Source organism: Dendrobates tinctorius, unplaced genomic scaffold (assembly GCF_039654945.1).
Source record: "Dendrobates tinctorius isolate UK_male_01 unplaced genomic scaffold, ASM3965494v1 ptg000022l, whole genome shotgun sequence".
NCBI classification, from domain to species: domain Eukaryota; kingdom Metazoa; phylum Chordata; class Amphibia; order Anura; family Dendrobatidae; genus Dendrobates; species Dendrobates tinctorius.
Genome location: NW_027361690.1, coordinates 41,607,629 through 41,628,587, shown reverse-complemented (window position 1 = coordinate 41,628,587; position 20,959 = coordinate 41,607,629). Strand labels below are relative to the sequence as shown.

Below are 20,959 nucleotides of genomic sequence, written 5' to 3'. Positions count from 1 at the left end.
CGAGCCGACTACCTCCTTACCGGACATAATCCTCACACAGCTTGTGGAAATTCTCTCGCTCTGCGTCACATTTAAGGTCATCATAAAGCTTGTTCAGCAGTACAGAAGCGCTCATTCTTGTGGTCTCTGTAACCGCCAGGCTGCCAGGGATCTCTACCAGTGAACCTCCTACTTCAAGGATTTTCTTTAAACCTGAACCAAACAAAAAAGATTCCTTTATAGAGCACATTAAATAAAAAAAAAAAAAAAAAAAAAAAAAAAATCAGCTGTTCAGAGACACATTGCTTGTTAAAAAAAATAAATAATATATATATTTATTACAAGCAATATGGAATAGTATGTCTGTATGTGACATTCTACCTATTCCAATATACATCATATACCGTATACAGTAAGATATGTATATTTTATAAACACACACATACATAAGACATTTTATACAGCTGTGTCTCTGGTTATCAGATATAAATCAGTAATGATGAAGTGAGGGGAGGAACAAAAAGTGCAGTCAATGAGTTCCTTGAATCCAGGTCAGTCGGCCGTGGAGGGTAGTAAATAAAATGCAGGGTGGGCTTTTTTCCTTACGGCACCCAACATACCATCAGTAACAGACTCCCAGGCATGTACATTTCTTAACAAATTTCCAAAGTGGTGTAAGGGTATGCGTACCATTGTCTATAACCCACAACGTCGTGCCATTGTTGGGATCCCGTAGTGATTTTCGAGGCACCACCTTTATGAGAAGGTTTAGGGAGTTCTCTCTGCCATGGGAAGAGACGCTTGCTTGGGTCAGCATTTCTAACAGATGATGAATCATTGACTTCAGCTCCTTCGAAGGATCTTCAATAAATAAAACATATTGTGTCACCCATATATAAGGGCAGGCATATCTTCCTTTATGGTCATTGTAGCATTAAAGCTTTTACCCAAAACGACTGCTCCTTCCTTCCCTCGAACATCCTTAGTCATGCCTTCTTTAAGAGCATCAAACATTGCATGGAGGACACTGCAAGCAGCAAGAGACACCGGCTCATTGTCCACGGCCATCACTGCACAGAACGTCTCCATTCCCACAGCGCCCAGGACAGAAACTGTCTAGACATACAAGAGGACAAAACTATACAACATGACCGAGAGTCACAGATCTGTCTGCAATAATACAACAAAAATGATTATGATTAGTCCATATATACCCTGCATGCAAATATCTATCTAATAATACACTTCTTCATATGTCGGAGTAGTCTGCAGACATTTCTATATCCCACCCTGACGACACATAATACACAGTTGATTGTAGCATTCCTATATTAGTGTGAATTATGTCGTATTTCAGGAGTGTGTACACTTATACTACATCATGGCCTAAAGAGCTGCTATACTGAAGACGTCAAATATTAATGGAAATAAATGCAATAAGTGCAAACTCCAATCAGCAGTAAAATCTTGACAGCTTTAGGCTATGGGCACGAGGGATGTTTCTCTCGTCCTAGAAAATCTGATTGATAATGTAAATGCAACTCAGATCATACTCTAATCAAAGTTTGATCAGAGTGTGATCCGAATCTCTTGGATGAGAAGATAGAGAAAAAAAAAGTCTCCATCTTCTCCATTCTGTGAATCCATAGAAATCGTCCTGCACTCAGATGTCATCTGATCAGCACTTCCCCATAGTATAACATTGGTCCGAGTTATACGTTCACATGAGCGGGCGTTTATGGGAAGTATTTGCTCAAAGAGCACGCTTCTCCTAGTGTAACACTGATCATAGGCTATTGCAGCAATGCTTCAGAAACAACATACTTTGCAAAGACGGCTGGGGATTAGTGATGAGCAAACGTGCTCGGAAAAGGTGTTTGCCTAGCAAATAAGGAATCCCTTGGACCAAATTGAGAGGTAATGCTGTTACAGAGGTTTAAAAAAAATAATTACAGAGAATTTTTGTTTTTAAATGGGTATTGTAAGTATGTTAATGAGTATTTATGAATATCGCATTTAACCCCGTCACAAAAGATGACGTATATCTACATCATCAGCATGTCCCTGCCTTTGATGCGGGCTCGAGGCAGCATCTTTCCCCGCACTTGATGGCTGAATTAATCAGTCATCAAGTGCCTCTAATATCCATGGGTCAAGCAGAGATCCAAACCAGCTAAATGCCACTGTCAATCCCGGACAGCAGCATTTGACACCCGCAGGAAGGAAGCACGTCATTGATCCCACCCATCGGTGCACCTGTCATGTGTCACTAGAGCGCCGGTGGGTTGTCATGACAGCTGGGGAAGTCTGATGAAGACCCCCGTGCCTAGAATCACGATCCTTCTGTGAACCACGGCCGCTCATAGGAGATCGTGCTGATGCACTGATCTATTGTAAAGAGAAAAAACAAAAAACACGATTACGTTTTTCTGGTGACTAGAAATTTGCAATAAAAGGCAATAAGAAGAGATCAAAACCAGGGCTGTGGAGTCGGTAAATCAAACCACTGACTCCAACTTTTCAATTTCCCCGACTCCACAGCACTGCCTCAGTGCTGAGCATGGACATAAAGTGCAGCACAGATTCATCTCAACTAAAGGCCCAGATCCTCAGATCAGGAACAGAACAGACATTTATAGGACATTTCATAACTTTACCAAATTTTTATGGAAACTTTTACAGCACATCCTTCACAGAACCCAATTTATTAGATATTTTAAGGAGTCGGAGTTGGTCCATATTATACCGACTCCACCTCCACTACTCTGACTCCACAGCCCTGATCAAAACATCGTATCTACCACAAAATGGTATCAATAAAAATGTCAGCTCATGGTGCAAAAAATAAGTTCTCCCACAATCTCAGATCCCGAAAAAATGATAATGTTATGGGTCTCAGAAAATGGCGACAAAAGCAGAAAAAAGTTTGACAAATATCTAATTTTTTTTTCACCACTTAAAAAAAAACAAAAAAAAAAACCCAGAACCAATACATTGTGGAACTGCACATTTTTTTGCAATTTCACTGCACTTGGAATTTTTATACCTGTTTTCCAGTACACTATGTGGCAGAATGAAAGGTGCGATTCAAAAGTACAACTTGGTCCGACAAAAACAAGCCCTCATATGGTTGGAAAAATAAAGTTATGGATTATGGAAGAAAGGGAGGGAAAAAACCCCCCGAAAAATAGCCTGTGTTAAAATGAAGAAGAATTCTGCAATAAAGGCTATGGACAGCATGTCCTAGATACATAGATAGCAGAAATACAGATTTTTGTGCAATTGAGCTGGCGATTATTTCCCCAAAAACATTGTGTTAAAATAAAATGCTGGCTTCATATTCTCAGGGTCTTACAATTCAGCTTGAAATTTGGAGTGAAATCTTACTCGAGGCTGATGACCAGTGCAGAGCCCGACCAGTGTCCTCAAAGCCGCCAGCACCATGTCTGATTTTTTAGTTTCCAGCATCCGCTGCAGAAGACGGACCCCATCACTCTGAAATATCTTCTCTGCTCCCGCGTCTTCTCGAGCCAAGACTACTAAATTTTGTGCTGCCTGCAAAAGTAGGGCATAGAATTTACTATCCTCCTAGGGCAGCATGACTTCCCACCATCTCCCAATCTAACACTACCTTCTGTTGCTTGTCAACATCTTTCTCTTCAGGATCGAGCAAAATATGAAACATCTGGTCCACCCTTGAGTCAGTAGAGGACATGAGCCGCACCTATAGAAAATCATTTTAAGATGTATTAGAAAAAGCAAAAACATACTCACATTGTCTACGTAGAACAACTTAGATTATAAGTATATGATGAAATCAGGATGGGACCAGGAGGCAGAGGCCAGGGTAACAGGATAGGCTTAGTTATGGGAGCTGTGGCAGACTGGTGAGGGAGAGAGTTGCTCCTTTAGTTATTTTTAACCAATATAAGAGCTTTTAAAAGTAACCTCTTTAAGAGTAAACTTCCATTTGGTACACTTTTGGCAAATGTGCAACATATTGTGGGACTCCAATCTATACCGTATTTTTTGGACTATAAGAAGCACCAGACCATAAGACGCACCACAAATTTTCAGAAAGAAAATGGGGAAAAAAATGAATGCGTCAAATGGGGGTCACTCTTACAGTCCTGAATACATCTTACCCGGGGGGGGGAACTGGCAGCGCTGGTGGCAGCAGCATTCGGACGATTCTTCCAGTGGTCCAACGATGCAGGGCAATGATCTCGCTCCCATCCCAGCCTGCGGAGTTGGAGTATGCGCAGATTGAGATCTTGGCAATAAGATCTCATCATGAGATCTGAGCCGAAATCTCATTCTGCACATGCACCAGCTCCGGTGACCATTCTCCTGGAGGCCACAGTATCGAGGTGATAGAACTGCAGGGGCTTTGGGCTTTCACATAATGTCGCCGGAGCCCCCCGCAGCACCGAGCACTGCCGAAACTTCCGCACCATGTCACCGGAGCCCCCCACAGCACCGCATAAACTGCCGCACCAGGCCCTGCCAGCATCGGACCACCGGAAGAATCGCTGCTGCCACCACGCTAACTGTAAGTACATTCCAAATATAAGACGTACCCCCGTTTTCCCTCCAAATTTTTTTGGGAAAAAAGTGCGTCTTATAGTCTGAAAAATACGGTAACACATGTATGGCATAGCCATAGGATATGCTATGCTATATATGTATGAGGTGGACATCGCCTTTTAGACTTTTTTCATAATAGACAGGAGAACCCATTTTAATAAATTTCAAATGGATTATTATTCTTTTCCATAAAAAAAGTATTTGTCTGTAAACTGAATACCTTCTCCTGTGTCTGGACTCCTAAGCTCCTCACAGCGTCTTGAAACACTTTATTTTTTGGTTCCAGAGTGAGACATCTCCGAAGATCAAGTATGGCCTGGTCTAGTTTACCTAACTTCTCCAAAGCTTGACTGCGCCTGAACAAAGCCTTCACGTCACCTCCGTCCACCTCAATCGCTGTGAAATGCGTAAACCAATGTTAGAGAAACAGACCATGAGCTCGGCCCAGACGACCAAAGCTCAAGAAACCAACAGGGCAGGATATGATGAGAAGATTGTGTAAGGAAGAAACTTTAGTTGTGGGTGTCCAAAAAGCAAAACAACTCACAACAGACGATGACGGTTTTAGTGCAAACACAAGGCCATTTGGGAAAAATAGAATGACATTGCTAATACTTCACTTCCACTTACCTTTTGATGCATCTTCTTCCGCCTTTACATAATCCTCCTGGAAAACACAGACATCTATATAACTGCCAACAACTCTGGACAATTGCGGCTCCGCCCTGGCAGGAGAAAACTGCGATAAAGGAAGGGTGATCCAACCCAATGGACATGCAATCTTCTTTATTCAAGTAGGTATCAGAGGACGACTGGTAAAACATTCATAACTAAGGGTGCTGCGGCACCTGAAACGCGCAGATGCCATCTTTGATTTTAACATTAATGTTTCACCAGTCGTCCTATGTAGGATACCTCCTTGAATAAAGAAGATTGCATGTCCGTTGGGCTGAATTATCCTTCCTTTATCACAGAAATCGCAAAAGCTGTTACTATCAGAGCTGTACCCAGCAGTATGGTCACATAACTACTCTCCACTGCAATCTCATCATCCCCATCCTCCGCTGTGTACATTAGTGCAGGGAGTGCATCAACTAGGAAAACACATGACTTTTCTAACAATCTGACTAATGCATACACAATCTCCTGTGCAACTTTTGTTTTATTATACTGTATAAACCAGTGGCCGGGGACACACTTGCGAGAAACTCGCAGGAGTCTTACGTCTCAATACCTGGGACCGGAGTGTGCGGCTGCATGTATTTCTATGCAGCTGAGCACTCCGGTCCGAGTGCTGGCGGCAGTGCCGGGGGTATTGAGACGCGAGACTCATGCGAGCTTCTCGCAAGTGTGATCCCGACCTTAAACGGACTGTCGAGCACCTCGGTACTGATGGTGCTGGATATGCCAGTTGATGATACACAGCACGAGTCATATGAGCACAGCCGAGTGTTGCATGCTCCATACACACCAACCATGAACGGAGAGTGCCGCCCAATTTTTGATGCCATTTTACTCATTAGGTCAGATGCAAAAAAAAAAAAGTTGGGGTGGCAGTATTGGGACAATTCCCATGGATGTGAGTGCATCCTCAGTGTAAGTTCCATTTTCCCTGTGATGTTTCGTAGAAGCATGTTTCCCTCTCACTCCTTGGTAGGTGTTCGGTGTGTACGTACCAGCTTCAGGTGGCAGGCGGCACGGTTCCGATGTAATACGGCTGCATCCTTCTTATCCGTGGATAGCTTCAGTGCTTTTGTGTAACATGACAGCGCTGTTTCGAAATCTCCAGATTTGAAGTGCATGTTACCATCTTCTCTGAGGTTTTCAGAATTCATCTATGGAAAGTGTCCAACATCACAACGTGACAAACCCACGTAAGATACATTATTACTAGATCAGGAAGGGTTCATGCGCAGGATTTACATGGGTCTCCCCAGAATGGAGGTTTATCACCCTGTCCATAGGATCACTGGGGTCTTAGTAATCACTAGGAAGAGGGCCCTTAGCAGGGTCACCAACCATCCAGAAATTCTAGGACAGTCCTTACAAATAGGGCACTTTTTTGGTCCTGTACGTAAAAAAAAAAAAAAGAAAAAAAAAAAATCTGAGGCAGCCAAGATTTTTTTTTTTTTGAAGCTTGAGAAACTTATATGGATTATTTTAACTGTAATTATCATCATTTTATTGTGAATGCAGGTGAGGTCTTTAGGTCAGAATTTCGAACTATAGATATGCATCACTGATAATCAATGATTTACTATGGTTTGAAAAAAAAATTATAATTTTTTTGATAAGCTGTCCAGAAAATTAAAAAAAAGTCGAGTAGGCAACTCTAGTCCTTAGTAGTGATGGGTGAACTTGAACGGTAAAGTTTGGGTTCCGTGCATGGAAGTCCGTCTTACTGTTCAGCTTCGGCAGCTCAAATAAAGCTTGTTAAAAGGCTGCACCGCAGCCAATCAACAAGTTTCTCCAGTGTGGGCACTTGCAGCTCAGTCACAGTCATGTCAAGTCTTAGCATGGCTGTGATTGGCCAGCACAGTATGTACAAAGAAAAAAGACACGGGGTCTCTCCTATTCTTGATAACCAGCGCAGGTAAAGCTATCAAAAATAGAGAGGTCCCCATGCCGCTTTTTTTATTTAAATGAATTAAAAAAAAAAAATGGTGTGGGGTCCTCCCCCATTTTCGATAACCAGCCAAGCTAAAGCAGATAGCCGAGGGCTGTTATTCTCAGACTGGGAAAGGGTCATGGATATTGGCCCTCCCCAGCCTAAAAATAACAGCCTGCACCTGCCCCAGAAACTGTGCATATATTAGATACATCAATTCTGGAGCTTTTCCAAGCTCTATCCAGTTGACCTCATGCGTTGGCAAGTGGGGTAATAGTTTTAGGGTTGATGTCAGCGGTTTTATGTCCACTGACACCAAGCCCAATGGTTAGTAATGGGGAGGCGTCTAACTCACTGATATATTTATTACTATGGACAGGCGCTGGCAGGTGAATACTCTTATCAGCGTCGCCTGCTCTCCTTGCTATCAGCAAGGCCAAGCATGATAGTATGCCTGACCGAGAGTAACCTTTTCAGCGCTGGTCACAGCTGCTGGTTCACACGCTGTGGTCTGTGAGAGATCGTGAGAACTGCAGAGCTGTGACCGGCGGTAACGTGTAAGGTTACCGGTGATCAGAGGCAGTGTTTCTCAACATTGTCACACAGGTGACAGAGTAGGAACCACTGAATGTTTGGGTCCCCAATTCATTTGAATGGGGTCTGTGTTCGGGTACACAGGTACTGTTGTGGTACCCGAACCAAACTTTTTTTTTTTTTTTTAAAGTCCGGCAGAACACTACGGACCCAAACATCCATGAGTCTGCCCATCACCACACCCTCCATGCAAAGTCGCAGTGAGGAGTAGGCGCAGTGGCGCAGCACGTTCAGCTACACTCTAGTCAAAGTCACTGATGGTAACAAGAGTAGAAAACACCAGTGAATTGTCTTACCGCTGTCTCTAACATCATGTCCTCCCTCTATCTGAAACTGAACCTGTCAAAGACTGAACTCCTTGTGTTTCCTCCCACTACTAATGTACCTATGCCCGACATTGCCATTTCCGTGTGTGGTTCCACTATTACTCCCCAGCAACATGCCCGCTGTCTTGGGGTTATACTTCATTCCGAGCTTTCCTTTGCCCCCCACATCCGATCACTGGGTCACTTGTTATCTGCACCTCAAAAACATTTCTAGAATTCGACCTTTTCTTACTTTTGACTCTGCAAAAACTCTTACTGTTTCTCTTATTCATTCTCGTCTCGACTATTGTAACTCTTTTCTAATCTGTCTCCCTCTTACCAAACTCTCCCCTCTCCAATCTGTCTTGAATGCTGCAGCCAGGATCATATTCCTCACCAATCGTTACACCGATGCCTCTACCTTGTGCCAGTCATTAAACTGGCTACCCATCCACTCCAGAATTCAGTATAAACTTATTACCCTCACCCACAAAGCCCTCCATGGCTCAGCACCACCCTACATCTCCTCCCTTGTTTCAGTATACCACCCTACCCATGTCCTCCGTTCTGCTGATGACCTGAGGTTAACATCCTCAATAATCAGAACCTCCCACTCCCGTCTCCAAGACTTTTCACGTGCTGCTCCAATTCTTTGGAATGCACTACCCAGGTTGATGCAATTAATCTCCAATCCCCACAGTTTTAAGCGTGCCCTAAAAACGCATTTGTTCAGACTGGCCTACCGCCTCAATGCATTAACCTAAATATTCCTGTGTTGCCCATTCAAAATTTTTCCCATAACCAGGTTCCTCGCATCCTGTTCTCACATGCATTATGCATTTAATAGCCCTCTGTGTCTGTACTGTTACACACTTAGGCTGATAACTGGTACACCCGATTCTTACACTATGGCTGGTCCGAACAATAAATGCAATTATTACCATCCACCTTTGGGTCATTCCATGGTAACTTAAGTTACAACACAGTTAGTAACTTACGTTACAATAAGTTTACTTCTCATATGAATGGTATTGTAACGTAAGTTACCACATTGTGTTTTAACGTAAGTTACCAAGTAATAACACTGTATTTTGTATTTAATTTGTATTCTTGAAAAATTAAACTGTGTTGAAATCTATTGAGAATAGTTTAATGTACAATATACATTCACTCATTTTTGTGCCTGCCTTCAAAGAACAGTTTGTAGCCATTATTAACTCCTTTTTGGCTTGTGACTGTAACGTAAATTACCTTGGAATGACCCATTTCGTGTCTCCCTTTTTTCCTCATAGATTGTTAGCTTGCGAGCAGGGCCCTCATTCCTCTTGGTATCTGTTATGATCTATGTGTTATTGTTATGCTGTAATGTCTATTGTCTGTACAAGTCCTCTCTATAATGTAAAGTGCTGCGGAATATATTGGCGCTATAGAAATAAAATTTATTATTATTAGAGTTATGCAGCATCCGTCAGGCCATGTCACTTCTTCATATTCCTCCTCACTGCGGCCATGGGCCAAAGACCTACTTACTAGTGATCTTTGGGAATCTCAAGTTTCCATGATGAGCATTTGGGGAGTTTTTCATGTTGCGGATCACTTGTGTAATGTAAATGAGTCAGATAGATTTTTTTATGCCTGTAATACTATTTAAATGAAGTCATAATACAGTATTTTTTACTTTTAATTTGCTTTACTGGATTGAAAAACTCCTTTCCCAATTACGTAACAACCCCTTTAAAGTGCACCTGTCACCTTGTTTTGCCCCTATAAGATACTGCCACCGCCTTTCAGGGCTTATATACAGCACTATGTAACGCTGTAGATAAGCCCCCGGTCCGACCTGAAAGATAAGAAAAATAAAGTTTTATTATACTCACCGGGGGGCGGTCCGATGGGTGTCGCCGTCCCGGGTCCGGCACTTCCTATCTTCAAGCGATGCCATCCTCCTGCTTGCTCCAGGCGTACTTCTCTGCACTGTTGAGGGCAGAGCAGAGTACTGCAGTGCCGGGAAAGGTCAGAGAGGCCAAGTGCCTGCGCAGGAGCCGCGACATGAAGCAAGCAGGAGGACGGCATCGCAAGAAGATGGGAAGTGCCGGACCCGGGCCTGCGACATCCACCGGACTGCCCCCCCCCCCCCCCGGTGAGTATAATAAAACTTTATTTTTCTTATCTTGCAGGTCGGACCGGGGGCTTATCCACAGTACTCTAGAATGTTGTATATAAGCCCTGAGAGGCGGTGGCCGCAGCTTATAGGGGCAAAATGAGGTGACAGGTTCCCTTCCACTTCAGGTGTATACATGCGATAGTGCCTGCGCTCTCCTCCTCCTACTGAAGGTGACGGTCAGGATTCCCACAGGACTGCGGAGACCCAGTGTCACCAGACGGTCTGCTATCCTCGGGGGTCCTCACGCCGATCAGACATTGGGAATGAAGCCCACCACGAGCCCGTTACCACGAAGCAATGCATTACTAGGCTCACAGCCGATGTGGCGCCCGCATAGTCTGAGCTGACCTGTCAGCAATAAGTGGGGTCCGGCCCTAATGGTGCCAGTGATGCCGGAAACATCACAGTCACTGGTGGTTCCACAGTAATAGGGGGGCTGTACAGTCACCGCTCTGTCAGCCATCATTCTCCAAAAAGTCACCTGACAAAAGTCGTACCAAAGTCGCATGTAAATCGCAGGCGGCGCATCACTGTGCAGCCCCCGCCTCGTCCATGAATGTGAGAAGTCCAGGCTTCTCTATGGAGCCGGATGTGCAAGGACACAGTAGTCAGCGCCGCACACTCTCTCCACATCCGTCCTCGCCCGCCGCTCTCCAGTTCTGACCTTGTCCGAGTTGGTCTCCCCCATCTCCAGGGGACGATGAAGGCCGCACCCGGAGCCGCGCTCTTTCCCAGCTGCAGTACCCCGCTGTCCCCTCCTTGCAGCCGGCTGTCTGACTCTGCACCCCGTGCCTGGCTCCGCCCACCGTGACGTCAGTACAAGCGCCTGCCAATACCTAATATGGCAGTGCTGTCATCTGCCCGGTCCAGATGTGTGAGAATGGCTATTGCCAGTGCCGCACACTGCGGGAGAGTAGTAGTGATGGGTAAAATGCGTTTTTTTGGTGAGCCGGCTCTTTTGGACCGGCACACCAAAAAGAGCTGGCTCTTTTGGCTCCGAAAACGGCTCTTCATTTCCTATTACCTTTGGCTTTAAATTTGAAGCCAAATTCTGGTATGTGTTAACCCATGATTGTATACCTTTTAGTAAAAATCTACACATGAGCCAATTTATGACATAAAACAGAATAGTTTCCAGAATAACCAGACTTTATATTTGCTGTAAAAACTTTAACAAACACAAAATGAACATGCAAAATAGCAACAAGATCCTAATTATCAGTGCCACATTTTAAAGCTACCTTCACACTTCGCAAGTTCGCTGTGGGCTGTCTGCTGCAAACAGTCTGCAGCAAAACTGCAGTGTCACATGTCGCATCTGCATCCAGGCGGATTTAGATAAGGAATTTGTGCCGTTGTGGGTCGGGCGGTGACAGCATGGAGCTGTGCGATCGGTCCCCGGAGGCCAATCACGGAGTTCTGTGCGCATGTCATGCGTGCGCACAGAACTGCCTGTCGCATCTCCGGCCCCGCCCCCTGAGGCAGGGGCATAAGAGAAAATGCAGCGCTGGAGCCGGGAAAGGTAAGAATTGAGCCTACCCCTTTAAACCTGATAATTTCCAAAATAACAGCGTGTGTGTTAACTTAAAAACAATCACAAGAGGGCAAGGAATGCTTGTCACAGATTGGAGGGGGGCGGGGCTGTGAGTCAGTGCTATGTGCGGCAGCAGGAGGAGCATGCATTCTTTCTCAGTCTCCTGGATAAGATCAGAGTGACTACTGCCGGGAGGGGCGGGGCAAGAGGGGACTGACTGTGGAATGTGAACTGGCAAAGAGCCGTTTAAATTTCAATTGGCTCCCTGCCAGGAGCCGGCTCATATGATTCACTATAAAGAGCCGGCTCTTAGAGCCGGCTCCTTCGGCAGCTACCCATCACTAGAGAGTAGGACTGATGTCGGGCCCCGCACATGCGCACTGTACACGCTCCTTTCCTGATGTGACAGATTCAGAATTGCCGACATTGGAGCTTGGACATCTGGAAGATTCTAAAGAAGGAAACCAAAAGTGTCTCCCAGCACGATGTGCTTCCTGAGGCCCCTCACATTGTGTGCTTGCCCATGCTCAGTGCTCCTGGTGGGCTTTGTGTCTTCTAGAGATGAGTGTATTTGCTCAGGTCCCTGCTCAGCAAGCGATAGCGCACACCCAACCATCAGCTTGTAAAGGGAATCCGTCAGCAGATCTCCCCCCAATACTGTTCATATGCACTTTGCGCTCAGTAGTCAGTCCGTTCCTCCATTATTGAGAAGTCAGCATTTGCATTGATATGTGTGCAGTGTAGATCTTGTATTTCTGATGCCTCTGTCACTCCAGCTCTTTTCCCCACCCAGCATCGCCTTCGGCTTGGGACACTGTATTTCATAATGTTGATGTACAAATACAGATTTTACATGGACACACTGATGACAATGTGGATGGAAATCATATAAGCTTTCTGTATGAAACTATTATTACTCTGATGTAATCATGCTATGGAGTCCTCTACAAAACCTCAGAAAACACTGCTATTCTGGGGGTGGGGGAGGGTGTTCATTCCGGCAGGCAGGGAATGTGGAGTGAATGAAAAGTGGCACTGGAGCACAATATAGACCCCAAAATATATATATATATATAAACGCCTTATCGTGTCTAACCGAAATCGCGGGCCGCTGACTGGTCGCGGCTACCAGGCCCCCGCCAGGCCGCAACCAATCAGCAACAGGCACAGCTGTTTGCAACGGTAAGCTGCGCCTGTCGCTGATTGGTCGCGGCTGCCAGGCCAACGCAGTCGGGGGCAGCGCTCAATCAGCCGCAGGGATTGTTAGTAAAAAGATTTTTTTAAAAATTAGTATCACCGACGGCCTCCAATGTCCTTTCCACCCGCCCGGCCTCGCGGTCCCAGGAAGGCTTTGCAACTTAGACCCGCAATGACGTCACTCTCGCGGGATAAGCCGCAAAGCATTACTGGGAACGCGAGGCCGGGAGCGTGGAAAGGACATCGGAGGCCGTCGGAAGGTGGCGATGGGTAACAAAAACAAAACCACAAACATACCTTCCGGCGGCCCTCAGACTATTTTCCTTCTCTCTCCAACGTGCCCGGCATCGCGGTCCCAGTAATGCTTTGCGGCTTATACTGCTGATGACGTCCCCTCTCGCGAGAGTTACGTCATCTACGGTCTTTAGCGCTAAACATTACTGACACCGCGATGCCGGCCGCGTGGAGAGGAGAGCGGGGGGGGCGCACCCGCATTGCTGATTGGTCGCAGACAGAGGCCCGTGCCAGTGACTGGTCGGGGATACAGGGCCGCGTTGCTTATTGGTCGCGGACACAGGGCCGCGACGCTCATTGGTGGCGGATACACGGAAAGGGGGGTGAGGGGACCATGCATACCAGGAAAGGGGGGAGAGAGGACCATGCATACCAGGATTGGGGGTTGAGGGGACCATGCATACCAGGAAAGGGGGGGTGACGGTGAGCATACATACCAGGAATGGGGTGTGAGAGGACAATGCATACCAGCAAAGGGGGGTGAGGGGACCATGCATACCAAGAAAGGGGGTGAGGGGACCATGCATACCAGGATTGGGGGGTGAGGGGACCATGCATACCCCGAAAGGGGAGTAAGAGGACCATGCATACCAGGAAAGAGAGGCGAGAGGACCATGCATACCAGGATTGGGGGGTGAGAGGACCATGCATACCAGGATTGGGGGGTGAGAGGACCATGCATACCAGGATTGAGGGGTGAGAGGACCATGCATACCAGGATTGGGGGGTCAGGGGACCATGCATACCAGGATAGGGGGTTGAGGGGTAGCATGCACATCAGGATTGGGGGTGAGAGAGCCATACATATCAGGATTGGGGGTGAGAGAACCATACATATCAGGATTGGGGGGTGCATTATTGCATTATTATTAAATCTTCAAAAATAAACTGCATACATATTCTAGAATACCCTATGCGTTAGAATCGGGCCACCATCTAGTTAAGATATACAGTGGGGAAAAAAAGTATTTAGTCAGTCAGCAATAGTGCAAGTTCCACCACTTAAAAAGATGAGAGGCGTCTGTAATTTACATCATAGGTAGACCTCAACTATGGGAGACAAACTGAGAAAAAAAAATCCAGAAAATCACATTGTCTGTTTTTTTTTCATTTTATTTGCATATTATGGTGGAAAATAAGTATTTGGTCAGAAACAAGCAATCAAGATTTCTGGCTCTCACAGACCTGTAACTTCTTCTTTAAGAGTCTCCTCTTTCCTCCACTCATTACCTGTAGTAATGGCACCTGTTTAAACTTGTTATCAGTATAAAAAGACACCTGTGCACACCCTCAAACAGTCAGACTCCAAACTCCACTATGGTGAAGACCAAAGAGCTGTCAAAGGACACCAGAAACAAAATTGTAGCCCTGCACCAGGCTGGGATGACTGAATCTGCAATAGCCAACCAGCTTGGAGTGAAGAAATCAACTGTGGGAGCAATAATTAGAAAATGGAAGACATACAAGACCACTGATAATCTCCCTCGATCTGGTGCTCCACGCAAAATCCCACCTCGTGGGGTCAGAATGATCACAAGAACGGTGAGCAAAAATCCCAGAACCACGCGGGGGGACCTAGTGAATGAACTGCAGAGAGCTGGGACCAATGTAACAAGGCCTACCATAAGTAACACACTACGCCACCATGGACTCAGATCCTGCAGTGCCAGACGTGTCCCACTGCTTAAGCCTGTACATGTCCGGGCCCGTCTGAAGTTTGCTAGAGAGCATTTGGATGATCCAAAGGAGTTTTGGGAGAATGTCCTATGGTCTGATGAAACCAAACTGGAACTGTTTGGTAGAAACACAAATTGTCGTGTTTGGAGGAAAAAGAATACTGAGTTGCATCCATCAAACACCATACCTACTGTAAAGCATGGTGGTGGAAACATCATGCTTTGGGGCTGTTTCTCTGCAAAGGGGCCAGGACGACTGATCCGGGTACATGAAAGAATGAATGGGGCCATGTATCGTGAGATTTTGAGTGCAAACCTCCTTCCATCAGCAAGGGCATTGAATATGAAACGTGGCTGGGTCTTTCAACATGACAATGATCCAAAGCACACCGCCAGGGCAACGAAGGAGTGGCTTCGTAAGAAGCATTTCAAGGTCCTGGAGTGGCCTAGCCAGTCTCCAGATCTCAACCCTATAGAAAACCTTTGGAGGGAGTTGAAAGTCCGTGTTGCCAAGCGAAAAGCCAAAAACATCACTGCTCTAGAGCAGGGTTTCCCAACTCCAGTCCTCAAGGCACACCAACAGATCATGTTTTCAGGATTTCCTTAGTATTGCTCAGGTGATAATTGCTTCACCTGTGCAATACAAAGGAAATCCTGAAAACATGATCTGTTGGTGTGCCTTGAGGACTGGAGTTGGGAAACCCTGCTCTAGAGGAGATCTGCATGGAGGAATGGGCCAACATACCAACAACAGTGTGTGGCAACCTTGTGAAGACTTACAGAAAACGTTTGACCTCTGTCATTGCCAACAAAGGATATATCACAAAGTATTGAGATGAAATTTTGTTTCTGACCAAATACTTATTTTCCACCATAATATGCAAATAAAATGAAAAAAAAAACAGACAATGTGATTTTCTGGATTTTTTTTTCTCAGTTTGTCTCCCATAGTTGAGGTCTACCTATGATGTAAATTACAGACGCCTCTCATCTTTTTAAGTGGTGGAACTTGCACTATTGCTGACTGACTAAATACTTTTTTGCCCCACTGTAAACTCCTAAACTGAGTATACATATGAGATTTTCACATGATAAACAGGTGTTAGGATACTATGTTTTCTCTTGCATTAAAGATGTTATCCAGACTGCAGACTTTTGATGATTATGGGCTTTGCATTATACTTTATGGAGGACTATGAGGTGCATTATACTTCATGGAGGACTGTAGGCTGTACACACTATACTTTATGGATGACTATGGGCTGTGCATTATATTACATTAATGACTATGGACTGTGCATTACACTATATGGATGACTATGGACTGTGCATTACACTATATGGATGACTATGGGCTGTGCATTACACTTTATGGAGAAATACGAACCGTGCATTATACAAGGGGCTGACACTGACAGATTGGGGCCCCTGTGTAAGAGATGTGTCTGAGCGCCTCTCCTTCTATGGCGACAAAGCTACATTTTATATATACCGTATATATATATGTATATACATATACACAGTATATATGTATACATACATACATGAATATATATTACATAGTCTCCTTTATTATGTATATTGCCATCCCTTATTATACAGTGCCCTCTCTTGTTATTTACAGTACCTTCCCTTACATATTGGATTATATAGAACTCTGTTTTTTATTACATGCCGTTCTATCTTGTTAGCTGTATAATGCAATGATGGCTGATGGAGCATGGGAAAGGTTTTTCTAATGGAGGAGCTGATGGACTGGTAGTCTGGTCACCTGCTCCTCCATCAGCAGTCATTTTATATCTAACAAGAGAGGGGGCTATGTATTATTATTATTTATATAGCGCCATTGATTCCATGGTGCTGTACATGAGAAGGGGGTTACATACAAAGTTATAGATATTGTTAACAGTAAACAAATTTACAATGACCGACTGGTACAGAGGAGAGAGAGGACCCTGTCCTTTGCGGACTTACATTCTATGTATAAAACGAGGGCACTGTGAATAACAAAGATAACAAGAATACACTATGTAAGAGACAGCACTGTACATAACAGCAGAGGAAGCTATATAATAAGGGATGACATCATAAAAAGTGACCACTAGATACTGAGGGATGGCGCTATACATAATAAGCGAGTACGCCATATACTAATGGGCTGTGCTATGTATAATAAATGAGTACACTATATACTAAGGGACTATGTTAGACATAATAAGCAATAATAACGTCTTCCTCCACCGCCCCCTGTTCCTAAATCCATTATAAATCTGTCATGGTCACGTGTGTCTGGACGCAGCGAGTACCGCAAGGCGAACCCATATGACACACGTGACCCTGGATACTCCGCCTCCAGTGGGGTGAATTTAAATAATAAGACGTGCAGCTGGATACGCCACCTCCAACAGGCGAATTTAGGTATTACACGTAAATCTGGAAACCCCGCCTCCAGTAAGGCGAATTTAAACAATAAGGGAAACCTGGGTAACATTAACAGTGGGGGCCCTGCAATAGGGAATGGGAAAGTGGAGACCTCCTGAACTCCCCTGAGCCAGAGTCCCTGCACTCTTAACGTTCCCTATGCCGGTTCCGCACCAGGCGATGCACGCGTACCTTAAAACCCTGACTCTCCCTGCACCTAAACCCTCACTAGGGAATTGGTCGGTGCGGAAACTAATCCCACCACTGCACTAAACACACATGAGGGAAAAAGACAATACAGGGGGAACACCACTTAGCTTTGCTCTGTTGCTTACGCTCCCAGCAACAGAGCCCACCACCTGTGTGCATCTTCTCCTCCAACAGGATCCATCACCATAGTGCAGCCTTGGAGCAGAGTCCACCACCAGTTGCAGCTGCCCAGTAAACAGAGTCCCAAAGATGAGTCCAGCTTCTGCCAAAAAGTCGAGCATGCTCGAGTCCAACTTTTCTGCCAAGAAGTCAAGCATGCTTGAGTCCAGCTCTCAGCAACCAAGTCCAGCATGGTGAGTGCAACTCTCACCATAGTCGCCACTCCACCAAGCCATGCAAGCACTTCCTGCCGACACCATAAACTGCGACTCCACCACGCTATGCCAGCCCTTCTTCCAGACACCATTGTTGAACTCCACCAATCCATGCCAGCACTCCTTGCAGACTCCATAGCTGACTCAACCCCTCTGGCTGGGCTGCCCAGGACTCTTGTTCCGCTCCTTCATCACCCAGGCTTACTTCCCAAATGACGAACTCACAATATCACCAACGGTGACCAAACACACCTGACACTCTTTTATAGAGCCTCACACCTGATTTATAATTACGTGCACTTAACCAAAGAAACTAAAGTGCACTACCACTCACCACCACCGGGGCAACTTAGAATGAATGACACCACGTGTAATAATTCTAATGGCCACCGGGGGCAATCACACCACTTTGCACAAAGCCAAAGGAAAAAAAGTTCACTTTATGCATTTAAGCTGTCAGATCCAGCCTGGATCGTGACAAAATCCCCCTTCCTTTCATCACAATCCCACACACCCATTGTCCTCCTCCCCCCACATCTCATTATTGTCCTCTCCCCCTCCCCAGTCTTTGCCCTCCTCACCACCTCCATCATTGCTTTCTCCCTCCACCACCCCATCATTACCCATTCCACCACTTCCATCATTGACTTTTCCCCACCACCCCCATCATTTCCCAATCCACAATCATTGTCCTTTCCACTACCACCCCCATCATTGCCCATTCCACCAACGTCATCATTTCCTGATCCCCCATTACTGCCCTTTCCACCACCACCATAATTGCCTTTTCCCCACCACCCCCATCATTGTCTTTTCCATCACCTCCATCATTGCTTTCTCCGCCACCACCCCATCATTGCTCTTTCCACCACCTCCACCACTGCTTTCTCCCCCATCACCCTCATCATTGCCCTCTCAATCACCCCATCATTGCCTTCTCCCCCACCACCCCATCATTGCCCATTCCACCACCTCCATCATTTCCTCCTGCCGCCATCATTGCTTTTTCCTCCACCCCCCATTATTGCCCTTTCTGTCACCCCCATCATTGCCTTCTCTCCATCACTGCCCTCTCCTCCACCTGCACACAGCACCATTCACCTCTCTGCACATTCCTCCAGAGCGACACACACACACTCCTCCACCTACATACACAGCACCATTCACCTCTCTGCACGTACACACACACAGCACCTCTCTGCACCTCTCCGCACGCTCTCCTGCAGCATCACCGTCGCCAGCAGCTTCCTCTCTCTGGCACAGCCACGGCGCTGAATGATGGTGTCATCCAGCCGTGCTTGGGGCCAGATTGTCCTCATTATTAGCTGTCCTGCAGGGTGCCCCCCCGACAACTGGGCCCCTGTGCAGCCACATCGGCTGCACATGCGCTGTGTCTGCCCCTGCATTATACTATATGGAGGGCTGTGGGCTGTGCAGTATATTATATGGAGGACTATAGGATGCATTATACTATATGTAGGATTATGGGGCTGTGCATTATACTATATGTAGGATTATGGGGCTGTGCATTATACTATATGTAGGATTATGGGGAATGCATTATACTATATGGAGGATTATGGGGGTGCATTGCTTTATATAGCAGATTATGGGCTATGCATTATACTATATGGAAGACTATGGGGAATGCATTATACGTCTGCTATGGGGCCCCCATGACTTCTATGTTCTGTTGAGTATAATGGTTTATATTTTTCTATATATTAACCCCTTCCTGACACCTGACGTACTATCCCATCCATGGGACCCAGGCCCCTATGCCCATGGACGGGATAGTACCTCATAGCGATCAGCGGTGCTCACGAGGGAAGCGCTGCTGATCGCGGCCAGGTGTCAGCTGATTATCACAGCTGACACCCGGCACTATGTGTCAGGGGCGGTCACGGACCACCCCCGGCAGGTTAACCCCTGGCACATTGCAATCACACATGATCGCAGTGTACCGGGGGTTTAGGGAAGCATCGTCAGGGAGGGGGCTCCCTCCGTGCTTCCCTGAGACCCCAGCAGCAGCGTGATGTGCAGCGCTGCTGCGGGAGACTCCTTCCCTGCAGGTCCCCGGATCCAATATGGCGGTGGGGACCTTCGGGGGCCTGCAGGGAGGCGGCTTCCTCACTGCATGAAGAGCGCAGGCATGAGGAAGCCTTGTGCAGTGCCTGTGTCAGATCGCTGATCTGTCACTGCGCTGTGTGATGACCCCCTGGGACAATGTAATAAAGTTAAAAAAAAAAAAAAAGTGTAAAAATAATTTATAACAAATCGCTAAATAAATTTAAAAAAAAATATTCCCTAATAAATTCATTTTTTGGAAAGAAAAACAATAAAAGTACACATATTACCTGCCCTATAAAACTGTCCCATTAGTTAACTCCTTTAGCTAACCCCTTAAAAATAAAAATAAAAAACAAAGCAAAAAATAATGCTTTATTATTATACCGCCGAACAAAAAGTGCAATAACGATCAAAAAGACGGATATAAATATCCATGGTACCGCAGAAAACGTCATCTTGTCCCGCAAAAAATGAGCCACCACACAGCATCATCAGCGAAAAAATAAAAAAGTTATAGCTTGCAGAATAAAGCGATGCAAAAATAATTATTTTTTATATAAAATTGTTTTCATTTCATAAAAGCACCAAAGCATAAAAAAATGACATAAATGAGGTATCACTGTAATCGTACTGACCTGAAGAATAAAACCGCTTTATCAATTTTACCACAAGCGGAATGGTGTAAACGCCCCCCTCAAAAGAAATTCATGAAATGCTGGTTTTTGTTCATTCTGCGTCCCAAAAATCGGAATAAAAAGCGATCAAAAAATGTCATGTGCCCGAAAATGGTACCAATAAAAACGTCAACTCATTCCACAAAAAATAAGACCCCACATGACTCAGTGGGTCAAAATATGGAAAAATTAAAGCTCTCAAAATGTGGTGATGCAAAAACTATTTTTACAATAAAAAGCGTCTTTTAGCGTGCGCCAGCTGCCAAACATAA

General features: G+C 45.5%; 1 protein-coding gene across 2 annotated transcripts in view; it reads right to left on the bottom strand.

Annotated features, from left to right (window-relative positions):
• The window catches only part of UNC45A (unc-45 myosin chaperone A), a 67,124-nt gene extending 55,993 nt beyond the window's left edge, over positions 1–11,131 (bottom strand). The window contains exons 1-9 of one of the 2 annotated variants that reach the window (XM_073568631.1): positions 10,902–11,131; positions 6,243–6,401; positions 5,197–5,233; positions 4,787–4,962; positions 3,611–3,703; positions 3,367–3,534; positions 927–1,095; positions 670–840; positions 21–192 (exon numbers count right to left, since the gene is read on the bottom strand). In XM_073568631.1, coding sequence (XP_073424732.1) covers positions 21–192; positions 670–840; positions 927–1,095; positions 3,367–3,534; positions 3,611–3,703; positions 4,787–4,962; positions 5,197–5,233; positions 6,243–6,401; positions 10,902–10,925 — 1,169 coding nt within the window. In that variant the 5' untranslated portion in view covers positions 10,926–11,131. The other variant, XM_073568632.1, reaches the window with a different exon arrangement.
• Between the last annotated feature and the right edge of the window lie 9,828 nt (positions 11,132–20,959).